Here is a 20,063-nt window from a genome sequence, read left to right as displayed (position 1 = left end):
TTCCTGCATGAGGAATTAGAGGCATGGCTTAGAGGAAATAATACTGAGTTAGATATGTTGTCCTCTATGGATTCTTAATATTTGGGGATGGAGATGTCAGTAATGTGCTGGTCTAGAGGATGAGGTGCTTCTGTTATTAATATTCAGTATCTGGCTTGCTGAAGGGTGAGTTACACAGAGATGCTGTTAAAATTAAAAAGTTTGGACTTCCATAATGAAATTATTTGCAATTCTTTTTTTTTTATGAAATGTATCAGACACATAATCTGCTATAAACAAGCAAGCTATAAACAAACTGTGGTTTGCTCTTCCAAAGACAGAACATTTCTGCAATTTGAATTTGACTTATATCAGCCAGAGCCAAGAAGGAAGTAAAGGGATGCAATTTGTAGCAGTTTCTGAAGTTAGCTGAAATAGTATTTTCATTTCATACTTACTGAAACTCATTGTATAAATAGTTTTGAAGAAAACTTCTCCAAATCCAAGGGTGACTATTCTTAGTGCTAATATTCTTGTTATGTTAGAGTAGTATTTGAGTACTGTTATTTCTGGTATGTCATTCCACTATTATATTTGAGTAGCACAAAAACTTAGGGGAATGGAGCTGATACATAAGTAATGAAGTGGTTCAGATGCAAGGGCTGGTGCACTTACAGCTGGCTTCTCCCTGCTCTTCCCATGACACAGAACAATCCGAGTATGGCTGAAGAGAGACAGTGGGCAATACTGGCCCAGCATCTATCACACTATGGCATGTAAGTACAATATAGAGATGGTAAGTGGTGGCCAGGCATAGTGTGGGTTTTGTACCTGTGCTGTGTGTGGGAATACCTCCTTCTCATTTCCTCAAGGGCTGGATTCCCTCAATGATCTTGATTTTGGGAGCTTTGCAGCATCTAGCTCAGACTTTGATTTGAAACTAGCTGCATAGTGGGTGAGATCTGTGGCAGTGTTCTGTCAGAACCACATCCTTTACCAGGTAAATCATTGTGGATCTGCAGCAGGAGGTGCCTCAAATGATGGCAAATAATTTGTCTGCCAATTAAGTGAGCTTTTCTAATCACTAAGTGAAAGTTCAGACATAAGAATACTCTCTGCTTTCCAAGGTGTGCATTTTTATCTTTCAGGGCTCCCTTTGAGATAATTGGAGTGAGCTCAAGTTCTTAAGTGTAACCAGCTGTTACTGTTAGCTCACCTTTCAGCCTGTGTAAAATTCCTCTTGCTGAGCTGTGCCTTGTGGCAGGAAATCATGTTTGCATATGGTTCCTGTTGGTATATCTGAGTTACAGTAGTCATGTTCCTGTCCTCAGCTTCATATGTGGGAATTGAACTGTCTTTCCAAGGGATGTTAGCTATGCAGACTAGTTTCTATCATGTTACTTGAACAGCTTTTGTCCTGAGTGAAAGAATTTACTTTTATTAAAGTCATGTGTATCCTAATACCTCCATTTAAGTAACTGTAATGTACTTGCTTTTTTTTGACAGCACCATGTTCTGCCATGGCTTATCATCATGACAGCAGACGGATATTTGTTGGCCAGGATAATGGAGCTGTCATGGTAAGTTGTTGTGACTTTTCTTCCAAATGTAGGTTAGAATTGCTCTCATTGTCCATGTGTTGCTGGCAGCTGATAGTCTGTTTTCTTTCCATTCATTTTGGAATGCAGCTACTGCTAAATGGCTGAGCTTCTTGGCAGTTCAGCTGAGATGTACATGAGAGGACTGCAAAGCAAAGGTTCTTCTGACTAGGTGTGAGCCAGGTAGCCTCAAGAAGCCCTTGAGCCATTAGTGCAGCAGTGGGCCCAAACAGTTATGCTTTGCCAAGGAGTTGTTTTGAGGGGAGTACAGTAAGCTGGGCAGAGTGCCATGGTGGTGCTCTGACAGGGGTGGTGAACTGCAGTTGGTTTGCTCCTGGCCAGGAGTATGGATCTGTCTGTATCCTGCTGTGCACACATCTCTGGATTTGCTTGCTGCAGATCTTTTTATGATGTAGAAATTTCAACACTAGCTCTGAAGTTATAAGAGGCTGGGTTCATCTCTTTTCTTGCTGGGAATTCTTTCTTCTCTCTTTCTATACTCTTGCTGTAATTGCTGTCCCTGTCTTGGAGAGCATACACTTGGCAGAAGAGAAATTAGGTTTTATTCTTCCCCCCTTGGTAAAGGAGAGGAATCCTATGACTCTCAGATGCTTTAATGGTTTCCTTTCTCTGTGAAGATAAGGTCAAAATAATAAGGAGCCAGGGTACATGAGTGTCATAGTCATATTCTACAGATAACTGCTATGAATAGCCTACAAAGAACTGCATAGAATTCTAGTGATAACTACTGGAAATTTTAAGTTGAGACTTCGAAAATTTCATTAAGTCTAATGGATCACATAGAAAACACTCTCACATAAACCTGTCCATTGTGAAGTCGCAAACATGCAAATCCTAAATACTACAAGATAGTTTTGTTTGCTCCTGCTGGGGACAGATGAGATCTTATCTCTTCCTATAATCTCCCTTCAGCAAACTCAATTCTGAAAGAATGTTCCCTGTTGAAAATTCAGTCACTTAAAACTTTAATTTACAGTTGGTATTTCAGTGTGCTTTGCTCCAGCCTCAGAAGGTGCTTGTTTTTTGTGAGATATACTGCTGCTATGCAAATATCGGTCTGTGAGGTTGCTGCTCTTTTTTGGGTATCAATGTTGCTTGTGCCACTGTGGTATCTTCTAACAATTTCACTTTGCTTTTAGGAGTTTCATATTTCTGAGGACTTTAATAAGATGAACTTTGTGAAAACCTATCCAGGTAAACTGTTAACCACTATCTACACTAACATTTGTGTGAAGGAAAGGCATCTAAAATGCTTGGGAAACTGGACACAGTCACAGATTAATCAAGACCAGATATGCTTTAACTCTGACTGACCTTATAGTTGTCGCTTAGTTGGGGATAACTGCTGAGTCTAAGTTGTAGTCATTATCATTAAGTTCACTACATCATTAGCCTGCAAGTTTAATGAGCCAGAACTAGTGAGCTCAGATTTTGCTCTTCAGCTGAAGTAGTGCTGTGTGAGTGTTGGTGTAAGAGCTTTCTAAAGGTGCATTTTGGTGTTTGCAATTTCTGTCCTTACTTTTTGTAATCAATGGACTTGGTTGCTTCTAGCTCAAGGTAAGAGTCCTTCCTTTCTCTGTCATCTTAGGAGAGCAACAGGGATGAAAAAGAGCTTATTTTTCCATTATGTGGGAAACAAGGATTGTGGGATTATTCTAATATTTACAGAGATGCTAATTTCAGCATTTGTCTACACATCCTTTAAAGAAACACAAAACTCAATTGTTGGTTAAAATTGGAATATTAATGTGAAAGGCCTGAAAGAAGCTCTTAAAGACTGCAGATTATGTAGCAAAACAAAGTGCAGTTTGTCTTGTAACTCCCTGATACCGATAGAAGCAATGTTCTTGCTTGGGAGAAAAAGACCTTGTTCTTAAAGCAACAAAACCTCCCTTTATCCTGAGGGAGATGATTACAATTCAGTCAAGGGAAGTACTTGCATCTTGGGGGGCAGGGGAGGCTTCTTTCTAAAGGACGTGTAACTTCTTGCTTAGGGGCAGCATTCTCAACAAAGCTGGGCAGGATTTGGTTGCTGTCACAGGAAGCAGTTTGAATGCCATGGACTAGATATCCCTTCAGGTGCTTAAACGTATGAATGTGAGCGTAGCTCTCTGGGGTTAGGAAAAGATGCATTTAGTAAAGCAATTCAAGTTTTTAGATGTGTTGCATTACTCCCCAGAAGTCCTGGGCTAACTAGAGGAAGTTGAGGGTTTGTGTATTCCTTAACCTTGGGTCTGGGCTGAACTCAGCTTCTCTCTCTTTGGGAGAAAGGCTTACATCAGCTGACTGATGGATTTGGTTCACTTGAGCTATTCAGAAGGCAAATCCTAAACAGAGCTATGGGAACCTTTTCATTCAGCCTAGATGCAAGTATAATATAATGGTAAAAGATCTCCCTGGGGCATTGCCTAGATATCATCTTCAACCTCTGTCTGTCTGAATTAGAATGGAAGTACACAGCACTTGGATTTTTGGGGAAAAAGTGCCAGAATCTTTTTCTTATTGCAGCTCACCAGAATCGAGTGTCTGCTATTACTTTCTGCCTGGCATCAGAGTGGCTTATCAGCACAGGTCATGACAAGTGTATCAGCTGGATGTGCACCAGGAGTGGGAGCATGCTGGGGAGACATTACTTCACCTCTTGGGCTTCATGTCTACAGTATCCTTTGAAAAATGATTGCTACCCTGAAGCTGGAAGAGTACTTTGTTCCTTTACCTCAATTTGTTCTCAACTTTGCATGTATAAAACCTAGAGTGACATCTCTTGCAAGTCTGCTAACCCTTATTCTCATTATTTTAATACCTTTATTTCTATTAGTGGTTATTAGATAGCAGAAGAGACCTTGCGCTGCAGAAATCCCAATCTGTACTAGTTGCTAATTTTGAGGTGTTTGTCCATAGCATGTTGTGGCAGTGACTGTATCTATAGCCTGGCCTGTAGACTTCCTGGGCAAGTCACTTTGTTCAACAGATGGCAGTGTGCATTTGAGTCCTTCTAGAGCATAAAACATCATGAAAACCCTTTGAACTGCTTTAATTTTTCTATTTTTGCTCAAGTTAATCTTTTCTATCTTTAAGCTACAAGGGTACATTGAAACATTATTCACCACCAGTAGTAATTTGTTTGTGTGCAATTTGCTTTCTGCAAGCTGCATTTAACTGCAGCATTTTCAGCTTAGGCACTCTGGTTGTCTATTCAGCTGTAAGTACTTCAGGGCATTCTTTACCCTATGTAAAAGACTTACAAAGCCAGTAACTTGAAAGGTAGTTCACTTATCAAAGCTTTTGAAAGCAAGTTAAATACTTGAAATTCTAAAACTTTTTTTTAGCACTTGTTAATGGTGGCAATTTAGATGTGGCTGGACGGTAATTGAAGGTGTACTGGTTGCTGTATGAGGTTTAATGGCAGTAATGTTTTAGAAATACAAGATTCAAAAGCTGAAACAAGTCAACTACATCGCTTGAAAACATGAAGAGCTCTCCAGAGTGGCTGTACACCTGTGTCCTGGTAAGAAGCTGGGAGGAAAGCTCAGTTGCCAGCTGCATGTCTGGCCTTCTGAGGTCTCCCATCTGTGCAGACCCTGCCTTACTGACTGAAGAATTGTCAGGTTTGTACTATTGTACTGCTGCTCTTTTTTAGAGTCCAGGGGAGTTGCGTCCCATAAGACATTCCATGTGCAGCTCACCTCAGCTGAGTGCAGCACAGAATAGGTTAAAGCTGGTGTGTGTGTTGGAGACCAGCTCACAGCACAGTCTGGTGAACAGTCTGAGCCTCACTGAATTTAGTGGTTTCTATAGCTAATGCTATTGCAAATAATGGCACAGTTTATTATTAAAATGGAGAAAAGAATATGACCTTTTATATCAATATAAAAATAAATTTCCACTGAAGAACATGACATTTGAAAATCCATTGTAATTGATCGGCCTTTGGACTTGTGTTTGGAAGAACCAGCCTGCACTAGGTGCTTGGCCTCCCTATCAGGAGGTCCCTTAGAAGTTGTTTCTTAATGATCCTATGTGTAAGCTTCTAAAAAACACATCAGAGTGCCTATTCTTTACTGAATTAGTGGGGATAAGGCAAGTCTGAACTTCCAAGATGAAGAAAGGATCACATATTCAGGGACTTAGAGGACTTGTTGAAAGCAAATTGTTTATCTCAAGATCCTGAAGGCTTAAGAGATTTCGGAATGTCATCAGATGGCAAAGGCTCTAGATTTTCACTTAGGCTGGTGCGCTTTTTGGTAGGCTGTCTTTTTAAAGTTAGCATTTTCTGTTGGATACCAGAGACTACTTTTCTAGCTGCTGCTTTTGTTTTTATGTGGTTCCAGGAGGACACCTAAGTTTATACACAGCTCTTGGGTTTTGTGGTGTCAGCTGCATGGGTCTTTCATAGCTCTTGCTTATATTCTGAATAGCAGAAGTTTTCTAAAAGCAGCAAATTATCTAGTTCCATTGGCTTGCTATGCTTTGGTTTCTGGAGTTCATAGTTACATCGTGGGAAAATTTGACTACCAGAACTGTTACGAGGTGTAATGCTTTTGCCCAATGTGCCACCCTGTTAATGGATCTTATGTTAGAATGTGGTGTGGCTTTTGTCTCAGTGTTAACTGAGAGAATCCTTTCTGAAATACAGTTCAGTTTTCAATACCACACTCAAGGACCTGCACTGGTAAACTGGGAAGTCCAGAGAACAGGACAAGAAATGAGACAGTCTTACCTTGGCAGTAGCTAGAACACTGTGCATGTACTTCCACTGTAAGGTGAACTTGCTGTGGAGGGACAGCATCCTTGTATCTTGGTTTTCCTCTCCTGGGGATATCAACTGCTAACATGCTAGAAAACTAAGGGTTTATTGGAGGAGATAGTAGGTAAGACTGAATGCCATCCAGTGTCCAGTGAGGTGCTCGTAATGGTTGTAGAGAGCTCTGCACTGCAACAAGTAGCCTGATGAGTTTTGGCATCTTGTAGACGAGCATGAGCGTTTTCTGTGAGTATCTGCTAGAAATGGCCTAAAGCTACTTGGCTTGCCTTAAACTAGGGCATGGATTATCTCCTGGCTTCCTCTGCTGGCTTTCTAAAACTCTCATCACTTAATTTCTATACAGTTTTACTTGCACGTGTAGGGCAGAGTGATGGGAAGGAAGGAATCAAAAAGGTTTATTACACCCTCTAACCACTTTAGAATTAATTATGTAAATATTTATCTGGCATATTAAAATGTTCTTTTCCAATTTTTTTAGACGCTGTAGCTGACTGTTTCACTCATGTAAAATACTCTTTGATCAAATGAAGCTTCTCCTTGACTGGTGTTCAGATACGATCATGAAACTCAGCATGCATTTGTTGGTGATTATTCTGGACAGATCACTCTTCTGAAGCTTGAGCAGAATACCTGCTCAGTTATCACAACTCTCAAAGGGCATGAAGGTAAAGTAACTCCTTGTCCTAAATCCACTTGTCCCAGATACGGTCCCTCTTTGTAAGCTGGGGTGAGATGGTCAGTTGCATATCTGCCTCTTAAGAGTAGATATTGGATGAAAAACCAGTTCAGGGTAGTGGTTATCATAAGCTGTTCAAAGCTGTACATGACTTCCTGTTAAAGAACAAACACATTCTTGCTGAGGGGAAATCTTAGCCTTATAAATACCTACAGGTATTTTTATTATAGATGAAAAATAAAGGTAAACATATGCATTCAGTTAAACACAAGTTACCCACTAGATGGCCACCTTTAAAAGCTTTAGTCTCTTTAACACTGGAGAAGCTGCCTAGTCTAAGGCATATGTCTCATCCTGTATAGTACAGCTGAAGTCCTTATACCAATGACGAATCAGGTGGTCCATAACATGATATGGAGCCACCATCTGCTGTAATGAGTAAGGGAAGAAGCAAATCACAGAATAATGGGTAACTTAATAGCATGCTGAGAAAAATAAACAAGACAATGTCTTTTCCCATGTGGTCACTTTCAAATCAGCTGACAGTTTGCATGTGGGTAGGGATGGAACTACTGGGTCATGAGTCTCTGACCCACTGGAAAAGGCTGCTTTGTATAACAGCTGTAAGTATAGAGTAGGCTTTGTTAAAGCTGCATAGACTCCTGATCTACAGATGACTGTAAAATGATACAGCTGGTTTTGAATGCAGGAGGCAAGTTGAGATTTTCAAGTGATAAATGTCTCTTCTGCTTTCAAGGGGAATTTCAGATTGTTTCAGTTTAGAGCAAAATCATTCTCTTGGCCCTAGAGACTCCTTTGCCTCTCTATACTTTTGCACTGGTCTGTGTTCAAATGCAGCTCCCTTGGTAAATGTTACTGTTAGTCTAAAAGCAGTATGTCTGTGTGGCACTTTCTTATAGTGTGTGTTCTATCTCTTGAGTTGTGATGGGCTTCCAAGCACCAACTTCAGCAGTGCTGTCTACACAGCCGCCAACTTCGGCTCATATATTTCCATATGGGGACTGTGATCCTTAAAACAAGAATTGAGCTAGCATAAAAGAGGATTTCAGGGGCAGAAGCAGGTTTTTCTTCAACTGGTATAATCCTAGTTATTTCATCTTTTTTCCTTTTTTTTTTTAAAGCAAATCAGATTATGTGTAACCTTTTTTCTTCCATAGTATTTCTGTAATATTCTCAAGATACAGAAACTCTAAACTTAAATGGCATCTAGTTCTTTTTTGAGTGCAGCTGTGTTTGACAGACTTCAAAAGTCTGATTTCATCTTGTTTGCTTTCTAGCTCTTGGTAAATGTGACTTCATAAGCAAGCAGTGTTTGCTTTGCAGTTTAAATGGTTTCAGAGTTTGTTCTCAGCTTCCAGAATTCACCATATATAACAGCCTGCTCTGTGTAATGCTGAGATAATACTCAAAGTTAGTGCCTTTTTGGTGCACATGCTATTCCCAAATGGGTCAGTCTGAAAATAGTGTAGCCTTAAAGGAGGCAAAAAAACCGTCTTGCTCCGGAGCACTGGAAAGGACTGATTTGGGTTCTAATTATCATTCATCATCTCAGTTTCAGACTAACAAGGCTTTTGATGACAACTGAGCAATGGAAGGATTCTTTAAAGTTAAGGATCTCTGCAAGGGAACAAAATGTCCCAACTTCACACCTATAGGTGGCATGAGTAACAAAATTACTCCTTTAGTCTCCTGGCTACATTACCATGCATATGGGTTTAGTATAAGGCTGCTACTGTTAGATGACTCATTTCTTTCTATCCACTAATTCACAGCTGCACTGGGCCTTCTGAAATCTAGTTTTGTAATTTAGTGAGTAGTGGCAGATTTGCTAACAGCAGTGAAACTGTCCCTTCGTTTCTTAGTCCAGCTATTTTAAGGTTGTAAATGGTTATGTGACAGTGGCTTTACCTGAGAGCACTGTGAGCTGTCCTGCAACCACTGACCAAGCATCTCATTGTGTTGTAGATAATGGTTTCTGCTTGGCAAGTGTTAGTACTTCCATCTTCCAAAGCTCACATAGCAGCCTGGTAACTCTTAAAATCACCTGCCTAAATACAAGGGGCAGAACTCAGACTTTCTGGCTTATGCTATATCTGTCTTCTTAGGGACATTCTGTTCTACTGTCCAGTACTCCTTGCCTCTCTGTCAGGACTGCACCTTGCTGTTGGGTGCTTCCTTTGCCTTAAGGCTTTCAATATGTTACTGGAGTAAGGCAGTACCTCAGGTTTCACTTTAATGCTCCAGGAGGGCATCACTGTGTTGGGGAGCCAGTCCCTTAACATCTAACTGCAGAATGTTCTTTCCTAGGGAGTATTACTTCCCTGTGGTGGGATCCTGTTCAACGGCTGCTCTTCTCAGGTGCCTCTGACCACAGCATTATCATGTGGGATATTGGTGGAAGGAAGGGGCGAACGCTGCTGCTCCAGGGACATCAGTATGTAATGGAGTCTTATTTTTCATACATGTCCTGTAATGAACACACAGTCCCAGGAACACTAAATAGTGTGGCAAGATATTTCAGTCATTTTGAATAATGGAGAAAGTTACTCTTTTCAGAACCCTGAGGACTTTGAGGGGGAAGAAGGATAATCAGTACTAGGAAAGCCTTACTGATGCATCTTTTTTCTTGTTCATGTTTAATATATTCTTATTACCATGGTTTAGAAGTAACACAGAAGTTACTAAAACCCCTAAATCATCTGGTTTGGCCTTTATGTAAAAATTGCATGTGTCTGTATTGTAAATACTGCACTGAGTTACCTGTGAGAGGAGGGCTAAAACCTTTATGTATAAACATGTTCATGTACCCGTATAAAATAAGCTTCAATATGTTCCTGTTCTCTCTTTCTGTCAGCACGGTGATAAACTGGCTAAATTACAGGGATAGTCTCTCAACTTCAGAAAGTATTATGTCTCCCCTCTTCTGCAGTTGAGGTAGTTGCCTGTATTAATCAACTCTTAATTTTTAGAGACACAATGCTAGCTGCCATTTTTAAATGTAGGGCTCTAATTCAGTCTGATGGGCAGTTCACCACTGAAGATATATTCTACTTAGAAATGCAGTGGTAGTAGAGATATTTTTTATGTTTAAAGATATTTGTGTAGTGTATTCTCCTCTTGTCTAATTCCATAGATGCCTCCATCCACCTTTGATCAAGACTGATAGCCTTAGCCCTAGAACTCTTGTTAAATCTTGAGGATTTAGTTTTATGGCTAAAGAATTAATAATAGAGGCCTAGTTAACAAAAAAAACCTGAAGTTAGTGACTGGAGGACTTTATACTGCTATTACTGCTGCCTCATGTGTCCTGGTGAAGACTTGTAACAGTTTCTCTTCGTACTGAATGGGAAAGTAAGTTCTTCTGAGAAGCAGAATGACTTTAAATTCAATTTAGATGTTGCAAAGCAGTGTGATACTATTCAGATTCTTTGTTTACTTTCTTAGGGTAGACTTTTGTTTTGCCATGACTTTCTTTAGGATTAAATTGTTTTACTGGTGCATCTATACTTTGTGTGGCAGCTACAGACTGACTTACTGTGATTTGTTAGCAACAGTGGAACCTGCTTCTTAGCTGCATCTTCAAACAAATATTTCTCTTTATTTTTCCACTTATCTCTGTTTTGGTAAGTGGCTCTCCTTGCCAATGCAGAAGAGTATTTGCACACACACTCTGAGCCAGCTGACACTCAGTTCACCGTCAGGGCTTACTGCCAGCAAATGTTGACATGGAACTGTACCTCTGGTATTCTGGTCAGGCCTGTAAGAACACTCTCAGCAACATCCTGATGCTAGGGTAGCGCTCAGGTGACAGCATCTGTTCACTCATCCTCAGAGCTCTACTTAGTGGACTTAGCAAACTGGAAATCAGTTTTGGGCTTCCTCACTAGCTTTATTTACAAGGATAAATCAGGGTTTGCTGGGAAACCAAGCTTTGTTTAAATACCTGTGGGTAAATAGTGTGTGCTTTGTTCACAGTGACAAGGTGCAGGCTATCTGCTACATCCAGCTGACACGGCAGCTGGTGTCTTGTTCAGCTGATGGGGGAATTGCTGTTTGGAACATGGATATCAGCCGAGAAGAGGTAAGTTCATGTCCTAGGTCAAAGATTTTTTTTTTTTTTTCCTTTTTCAGAGACTAATGTTACTTTCCTTAGCCAGTTCTGCAGGCTGCTTTCCTCATGTTCTCTGACACTTTAAGGCTGGATGATATTATTGAAACCTGTTCTGTTCTAGTGGCTGTCCATGCTGCATTGTTGTAAATGGGTTCCCAGGACAGGAAAAGTGCGAGACATCTTGGGACTGCTTAGAGTTTTTTCTCAAAGAGACAACAGGTTCACTGGAATGGCTGTGGCCTTTGCTGCTGGAACAATCTAAAGCAGTCACACTCTTGCAGTAAAGAAACTAGTGGACTATGCTTCAATAGTCTTGAAATAAGCTCTCAACTTGTGGCAAAGCAGGTAAAGAAGTGAGAGGCAGGTTTTGAGATGCAGTTCAGAAGGCAGAGGTTCAGTCCCCAGGCAACATTTTTTTTAAAAGATCACAGTACACAGCAATTGACCCAGCTATACACTTTTTTCCTGCATCAGTTCATATCCATGGTGGTGCAACTCAGAATGCTCTTGTTTTCTTACTGTCAGCAGTGTAAGTGAATTGAAAAGAAAAAATGCTTCGTTGTTCCAGCTTTCCTCCTGTCAAGTCTAAGGGAGACTTCCTCATGAGATGTATAAAGTTGTATAGAATATACATGTTCAAATCTGTGTACTAAAAATATCGTGTCTCTTTTACAGCTGAAATGTGCAAAGGCTCTATTTTCATTTGGCCTAGTCCATTTATGGCAGGAAAAGTGTGTGAGTGGGCAAAGGGTTGCTTAACGAAGATGTGGGCAGGATGGAAAATGCAGATGAGTTCCTAATTATTTCAACTGCAATCCCATGAAAGTAGAAAAGATAGTTACTCACAGAATTTATTTCTGGACACCCCCTTTCTTAGAGGGGATTACTGCCTCATAGTTTCTACAATTTGGACTACACTGGTCCTTAAAAGCCATCCAGGCAAACCAGAGCAGCAGTCTTTGAATGCCTGCAGCAGGTTTAGTAACTTAGATGTTTGAATGAGTTTTCTTATTAAGGCAGTAACATAACATGTTACTGTAGGCTTAAAAAGTGTGGGAGGTGTGTAGGTAACTAATAACTGTATTCTGGGGTTTGGGGTTTTTGTGTTGAACTTACTATGTACTATGTTCTAGGCAATTTACTGTTGAAATGTCCAGAACTGAGCCAGGGCATCTTTCCAAGTAGAATTTTACTTTGGGTTCTTAAAATAAACTTCCTTGATTGTTGTATGAGGGGAAAACAATTCTGATTGCTTGCATCTCCTGCTCTTTTGTAGGCTCCTCAATGGCTAGAAAGTGATTCCTGTCAGAAGTGTGAACAACCTTTCTTCTGGAATATAAAGCAAATGTGGGACACAAAGACGATAGGGTTGAGACAGGTGAGATGCCTGGTTTCAGTCAGCATTTGAGCAAAATGCAAACAGAAAACCACTAAGGCTGGTAGATCTTTTCAACTCTTGGTATTTTTGCTGCTTTGAAGTGAGGGTATATTGAGAAGTTACAGCTTCTAGGCACTGCTAAGACATTTCCAAATTCTATGAAAGTGTTGCATCAAACTTCTGTCACAGGTTGAAGCAGGCTGAGCTAGGAGTGCTCTTTTGGATTTCTCTGAATGTTTCCATGCTTTGGAACCATGGGCAGCTAATCTTCAAGTGTTGTGTAAAATGGCAAACAGTGCCCCATAACTGAGCATATTGATGCTCACTCCAGGGAAGCAGTAATGGCCCTGTTCTTACTGTACCAGAATGTGAAAGCTTTCCAGGTAGTTTTCTTTAAGAAGGGACTGGACAGGCACCAAGACATTCATCTGTTTCTGGCTTCCTTAGACTGTTTTTAACTGGGGTGCTTGTTCAACCCTCTTTTTCCCCTTCTCCCAGAAGGAGCTTGCTGGAGAAGATGATGTATGCAGAGAATATGGAGATAAATCCATTAATGACCCAAACAGCTGTTCAGAACTTCAGAGACGGTCTTTGGTTGAAGTAACAGAGCATTTCCTAACAGGTTGCTTTCTAACAGGTCGCAAAACAGAAGTTTTGTTGTATTGTTGTTTGGTGGACCTTTGGTACGGTGCTCAAGTGACATAGTATAGTGACTTACTTGTTTGTTTTCTTCTTGCTCCATGAAGCATCATTGTAGAAAATGTGGACAAGCAGTGTGTGGCAAGTGCAGTACCAAACGGTCGAGTTACCCAATCATGGGATTTGAGTTCCAGGTCCGTGTCTGTGATTCTTGTTTTGAGTCAATCAAGGATGAAGAGTGAGTATTAAGGAGTAATAAACTGTAGTAACACTGCTGGTGTGCAGAAACCCTTGGGCTTGCTCCACATCCACACACAATGCTACAAAACACACTGAGCTGACTCTCTGCTAATAGGCCTTGGGGACTGAAAGCACTCTGATGGCAGAGATCCCCCATCTGGCTCTGCAAGTGCATTTGGATCAGATGTGGAATTACAACTTTTTATCCTTTTTAGTTGTTCTTTTCCAAGAGCCCAGATCTAAACTTGAAATATATTTGTCTCAACATTTCAGTTTAGTTAAAAGCTATTGATTGCACTTAACATTGCTAAGTGGGTGCCAGACAATGCATTTCAGCTGCCAGAATGTATATGCATTAGTTCATGTACACTTTCTAAAAACTATTTCTTTGGGAATATTCTTCAGAGCTCAACATGATTTTTCCCCATGCAAGCAACTGGGGTTAAACATCATTTGCTGTCTCATTAAACTTGTCTTAGAAATGAAGGACCGCCTTTTCTCTGGATATGAACAGAGTAATCAGATGTGAAAATGTGGGGGGGGCTTGGGGTTTTTTATTGTGTTGTTGGGTTTTTCATTGTTGAGGCCTTTTGTTTGCTTGGGGTTGGGTTTTCTTGAAAAGTGAGATGTGGTGCCCTAGTTGGTTTCTGCAGCCAGCAGGGGAAGAATGTAGCTGAGCTTGACTTTGTTAACCAGGAGCAGAAGTATTTGCTAATGCAGTGTCCCACTTCTGCTCCAGTATTGTTAACAGTCAGGCTGCAGAAGGCCAGGAAATGTCACACCTGTGTAACTCCACAAGCAGTGCCTTAGCATGACTTACTAATTTAATTCTGTCCCCTTTAATACGGCACTGCAGCTCTTGGAATTGATCTATTAGTACTTGAGCAACTTAATTTTCTTTTATTTTGCACTACTGTAATGATGCCATGGAGCTTCATCTCATGGCTGGCTTTCATTTCAATTGTTCTTGTGCAGCCGTACTTCCTTGGCAACCTTTCATGAAGGAAAACACAACATTTCACACATGTCCATGGACATCTCCAGAGGGCTAATGGTGACTTGTGGGAGCGACCGGATTGTGAAGGTATTCCTGCATATTTTTCTGTATTTCTTAGAGATATTTAATAGAGAATTCATTTTTGTAAATTTTTTTTCTTTCTGACAACTACTGCTACAAGCTATCTATTGTGGGAAGAAGGAATTGTATTTGCTAGGCTGTTCTTCAGCAGCTGCGTGAGGAAATGACTTGTAACTCCACTGTATGGAGTGCAGCTGTTGGATCTGTTACTGTTGTGTCTCTGAACAAACACAGCAGGCATGGGCAGCAGGAGAATCTGCCATCAGCCTTAAAGACACAGACCTGAGGAAATGTACAGGTTCCTTTGCTCTGAGCTCCATGGCTAGGAGCATGGCCACTGAAAGCCCTGGTTGTGAGACAATGACACGGAGCTCAGACTGATACGGAATCTTGCTGTGCTTGAGCTCTACATTCACCATGCATGCCAGAGCTGAGACTGTGCCAGCCTGTCCTTGTGTTGCTGTAAGCATGTTTGTGACAAACTGCATAGCACTTCTTAAAACAGACCTCTACAGAAGTGCAAGAAGACTCTTGAACCCCAAATTTAGCTTTTGGTTTGTAAGGCTGGTATAACTCTTTATGAAATTTTCCTCAAGCATAAGTTAAAAAGGAATTGTTACCTTGTGTCCAGGGATGTCTTTGTGTTTGCTTTTATGCCTCTTGCAGAAAGACCTGTGAGTCTGACACTAAAGCTGTGCAATTCTCCACGATATTCTCTTCCAGATCTGGGACATGACACCAGTAGTTGGTTGCAGCCTTGCCACTGGCTTCTCTTCCCGCTGATCTCCTCCGTGGCAGGTTTATGCACCTTATGTACAGCAATATGCACCGAGTGAATGGAATCCTCCTCAAGAATATTACTGCAAACACTGGTTGCTTGATTCTCCTCCTGCTGCTGTTCCAGGATGGACAGTCACCCTTGTAGAGCACAGCTTTTCTGTTGGGCTCCCCGGGAATCTCCGTGGTGCTGAAGTGCGGTTCCGCAGCCTCTCAGACTGACATCAATGGTTTATCTGCAATATGACACCTGGATGAAGGACCTGTTGTCTCTCAGTTTACATATGTAGTGTTAACAATGTGCTATCTCTGCTGATATGTCTTGTACAGATACCTTGTAGCTAAAGCATTACCAGAGTAAAATGAGTGTAGTAAATTCAATTTGTGCAAATAGTAAAATAACTTATTCTCTCTTCCAAAAAGCAGTTCTGTTGAAATGGTTTTGAGCAGTCACTGTCTAAATTGCCTCAAAAAGGTGTGTTGGTTATTCCTATGAAAGGAGGAGATAGTTCAAAGTGGAAGGTAGCTTCTTTCAAATGAGATAGTAAGAGAACCTTTGATCACACAAGATCCTTTGTTGGCTTTCTTGTAGTGTTTGTCTTCAAGTTCAGTCGTTAGTGAAATCACTTTTGTGGAACAGCTGTTCTGTGTAGGTAGCTGGGGAGTCTGCAAACAATCCTGGGTTTTTTATGTAGTGTTTTAGCATAGCTGATAAACTTCTGTAGTTATGAAAATGTGCAGCCCACCTGCTCTAAAGACTGGCCACAGGTATGAGCCATGTACTTTGACAACTATAATGTTGTTGGAATGGGAACCTAAACAAATCTGCCTTGTTACAAGTAACAGTTGAGAAAAAATGGCCAGTTAAATTATAGAGATTTTCTTCTGTAGAAAGGCTCATGTTCTTTAATGTTAGGGAGCCTGTCTGCTAAAGTACAGCATAAATTCAAATACTGTCTTGATGTTGCTTAAAACAGATAAATACTGAGCAATAATTACTGATGTACAGAAGAGTTGCTTTCTTCCCTGCACCTAGGTCTGTTAATCCTGAGATATCTATATTGATCCTTTCCTGTTTCAAAGCTGAGAAGTATGAAGAAGAGCTGGGAGGCTTTTAGGACTGTGCAGTTGGCACATAAAGGAAATAACTAGTGAGAGATACTGTCAATAAACTGGTTTGTCAGTTGAGTGAATCTCCCACATCTGAATGCTGTAAAGAGAATTTATTTTGTAACTTTGGAAGCTAAGGTGATACGTCACAGAGTTTAAGCTTGGAGCTGTTCAGATTTATCTGAAAACAGATGCAATGTGTGTGAGGACAAAAAAGGGTAGGTCAGCTGGCCTGGAATAGGTGGTGTTACACAATTATCAAAGGTAATACGCTCTTTCTGGCAGAAGAGTTGAGGGTTAGACTGTCTTTACTTACAGCAACAATCAAGTGGTGCTATGAGTGTTAGTGAATTCAAGTCCTAGGTGTGTAATTTGACACTAATAATCTGCACTGGACCATGCTGTAGGCTGAAATAGATTAAGATCATTAATACATCATGATTCATTGCATTTTAAGCCAAAAATCTGGTAGTCTCCAAAGGGCATTAGAATCCAGAATATGATAGTTAGTGTTACTTTGTCTGCTTTTCCATGGGCCTTCTCTGGATGTTTTGTGAAGTCTTTTAATTTGCAAGCCTTATTGGGCCACTGAAGAATAAACAAATCCGTCTCTCGTGAGGATCCCAGAACTTGTCTTGCCTTCAATCCAGGATTTAGCACTTGTCACACTGATTTGATTCAACTCTGGCTACATGCTGTATAGCTTAGGTTTTTTGGGAAGGCATATTTCTAAGCCATTGAGAGAAAATCAGCTTGCACCGGAAAAGCAGTTGCAGCTTTATGCTCTGAAGGCCTTCACTGTTCTAAACTAGGAAGGAAAGTGTTGCAGGGGTCAATAAGCTCTGATAATGCTCTTCATTCACTTTCAGACTTCTTCCTATCTGGTTCTGGAAGAGAACAGAAGCCTTCCTCCTTGCAGCATGTAAGGCAGAACATGCGATACAGTGCTAGAACTGTTTAATATCCCACTGTAATAGATTAGGAGGATCTAGGGTGTGAGTTAAGCTTGGAGATTGATGTAGATGTGCAATGAGTACCATATTTTTCAACCCAGACATTCTGAATCCTATTCCCATGATGCTGAGGTGTAACTCCTTTGCAATTAGCACTCCAGAACTCAGCATTTTTAGTTCTGATTACTCAATATACCCCTGCTCAGCACACAGCTCCCCCCTCCCTTCCCTGTGAATACTTCCTCTGCTTCTTTACATTATGTTTTTGCCACTAGATAATATATTCTCTACTGCCTAAGGAATCTATTTTCTATAATTGATATACTTAAAGATAGTGTCGGTTCAGATATAATGACAAATATGGCCACTAAATCATTAGTCTTTAAGTATACTCTTGCTGTTGAATGAGTAATGCTTACAAACCACTAAAGAGAGAGTAGTTTTGTTTATAAACAACTATTTTGAAGGCACATGCTCTCTCATGAAACTGAACATACTTCAACTATGTCAGCTCAAGTGTGCAGTTACTGAGAAGCCTTGATTTAAAGCATTACAGATCTCACTTGTGTAACCTCTTCCATTGGGGCAGGGAAGGGGAGCAAAGGGTACTAATATGTGCTAATTCTTTCCTAGTTGTAGTTCTGTACCCTGCATAGTTAAGACAACCTAGAAAAATCTGTCCTTCTCTCCTTCTTGTCTGTTTTTTAAACTTTGATTACATGTACAATAAAATATTTCTTGATATTCACTTAGTCTGTTTGGATGATCCATCTTTTTTTCCATCTTGTGAAAGCACAATCCACATTTTGTGCTCTGGCTCTTCCTTTACATGCCCCACAGACAAACTGTAGGTTCCTGGGAGAGCTTGTCAGGTGTGCTGTATTGGAACTGAATGAGCTGCAGCAGGTCAAAGGCCCACAATGAACCTGTGAGCTGAGAGAAGAGCAGCTGCTGTGTGGTCCCAGCTCATAGACCTCTTCTCTGGTTCATCTGGCTCCACTTCAGAGCTCTGCAAAGGTTCTTATCTACAGAGTACCACAGGATCCTTTCCTGAGATGCCTTGGACCTGTCTGAAGTGCCAAAGAAATGCTAATTTTGCTGGATGGGGTAAGCAGAGGCTACAATATAATATATACAGAGGACACAAACTGCAGCCATATAAGGTGGTTGCACTCGTTTCATGATACTTTCTCACAGAGAAAGGATGGAGATAAACTGGGAGGCATCCTTATCCTTTACAGTTGCTCACAGCCTTCACAGGCTCAAATACAGCACTGGCTGGCTTTGTAACACTTGGAATGTCTGAATGTTGGTTGATGAATATGTTGTGTAGCTCACTGCTTCTTTGGTGTATTTGGGAGCCAGAGAGGGAATCTGGAAGAGTTTTACAAACTTGCCACCTTTGAATGATGGCTGAAGAGCCTGTGTGGTATATAATATTTTTTGTTGGGTTGTTTTTTTTTTTTTACATGATATGTCTCATTTTGAACAGCTTAAACTTCTCACCTTTCCCAAGGCAAATTCCCATGTTTTGTAGTTCCAACAAAAACTGACTGGAAAAAATGAAGCTGTTGCTGATCTATAGTCAGAAAAGCCTATTTAGATGTCTGTGTAGACCATCTTGTGTTTTGAATAAGGCATATGAATTCTAGTTAAAGTTGAAGATGCTGGAGAATTGCAAATGGTGTCCTTGTAGTGAAAGCACAAAAATAGATGTATTGGTTTTCTAACTGAGACTGCACAGTTGGGAATGCACAGTTGATGACTTCTCAGTTCCTGATGTTGAAAACTTCATTTACATTTCAGATAGCAGTGTGGCAGGTCTTAGTACCTGTAGTGTTGACTTTATTCATTGAGGAGATTTAGAATACACTAGATGCAGGAAAGGGACAGATTGTTATGTTTATCAGGTTCACTACTACAGAGTTCAGAAGGAAACCTCTCTAAGGTTCTCTCTGTTGACCAAGTCCTCAGTGCTGAATGACCTGACTAACTGAAATGCCATGATCAAACTCTACAGAAAATGATTAATTTCTGCCAGCCTAATGTTTAAAAACTTATTTTGTCGTGAACTAACCATTTTAGAGGGAGTTTCAGTGTGGCCTTTGAAGGCTTTCTCTGCTTCTCATTCACAAAAGGCAAGGATCAAGGATCTCTTAAGTGACTGCTATCAAGTGATCCTACAAAGCTTTTTGTCCCTTTGGAGCATGTAAGGGCATGGGCTCTAGGTAGCTCTGTAGTCTGCTCAACTCTTAATATGTAAAAGCTAATTGTGGAACAGATTCAAAGACAGTGTTACTTGTTTTCTTACTCTGGCAATAGAAGTATCAAAATAATATCAGTAATAAAATCTGTACAATTTTTTTCATAAAATTAAATATCAAATAATAAACTGAAATAATGGGGTCATTAGAAACTTTGCTTTCTGCTTCTATGCATGACCCTTTTCCCCCTCAACTTAGCAACTCAGAGTTGCTGTAACTACCTGCTGTCTGACTCACATTTGTACCCTGGGTCTCTGACAAGTTTTAGTGTATAATCTGCTCACACAGAGAAGTAGAAGCATATTCTTTGACTTACTCTTGATGTATTATATTAATTTTGGTGGGATTGACTGGCTTGTCTGCAGAAAATTTGGTACATTCATTCCTAAATTGCTTTGTATCACAAAGATATGGGTTGTTGAGGTGCATGTTTTTCTCCTCTTTACCTTGTTT

General features: G+C 40.5%; 1 protein-coding gene across 3 annotated transcripts in view; it reads left to right on the top strand.

Moving 5' to 3' along the window:
- The window catches only part of WDFY1 (WD repeat and FYVE domain containing 1), a 22,918-nt gene extending 4,820 nt beyond the window's left edge, over positions 1 to 18,098 (top strand). For all 3 annotated transcript variants that reach the window (XM_017737048.1, XM_017737046.1, XM_017737047.1), the window contains exons 2-12: positions 688 to 755; positions 1,486 to 1,559; positions 2,738 to 2,792; positions 4,107 to 4,257; positions 6,916 to 7,028; positions 9,368 to 9,494; positions 11,036 to 11,141; positions 12,448 to 12,549; positions 13,296 to 13,426; positions 14,404 to 14,512; positions 15,230 to 18,098. In XM_017737048.1, coding sequence (XP_017592537.1) covers positions 749 to 755; positions 1,486 to 1,559; positions 2,738 to 2,792; positions 4,107 to 4,257; positions 6,916 to 7,028; positions 9,368 to 9,494; positions 11,036 to 11,141; positions 12,448 to 12,549; positions 13,296 to 13,426; positions 14,404 to 14,512; positions 15,230 to 15,289 — 1,035 coding nt within the window. In that variant the 5' untranslated portion in view covers positions 688 to 748 and the 3' untranslated portion in view covers positions 15,290 to 18,098. The remainder of the gene's footprint in view (positions 1 to 687; positions 756 to 1,485; positions 1,560 to 2,737; positions 2,793 to 4,106; positions 4,258 to 6,915; positions 7,029 to 9,367; positions 9,495 to 11,035; positions 11,142 to 12,447; positions 12,550 to 13,295; positions 13,427 to 14,403; positions 14,513 to 15,229) is intronic.
- The last annotated feature ends 1,965 nt before the right edge of the window (positions 18,099 to 20,063 follow it).

Source organism: Corvus brachyrhynchos, unplaced genomic scaffold (genome assembly GCF_000691975.1).
Source record: "Corvus brachyrhynchos isolate BGI_N302 unplaced genomic scaffold, ASM69197v1 scaffold83, whole genome shotgun sequence".
NCBI classification, from domain to species: domain Eukaryota; kingdom Metazoa; phylum Chordata; class Aves; order Passeriformes; family Corvidae; genus Corvus; species Corvus brachyrhynchos.
Note: the sequence above shows the minus strand (reverse complement) of the source record. Positions and strands in the feature narration are given on the sequence as shown.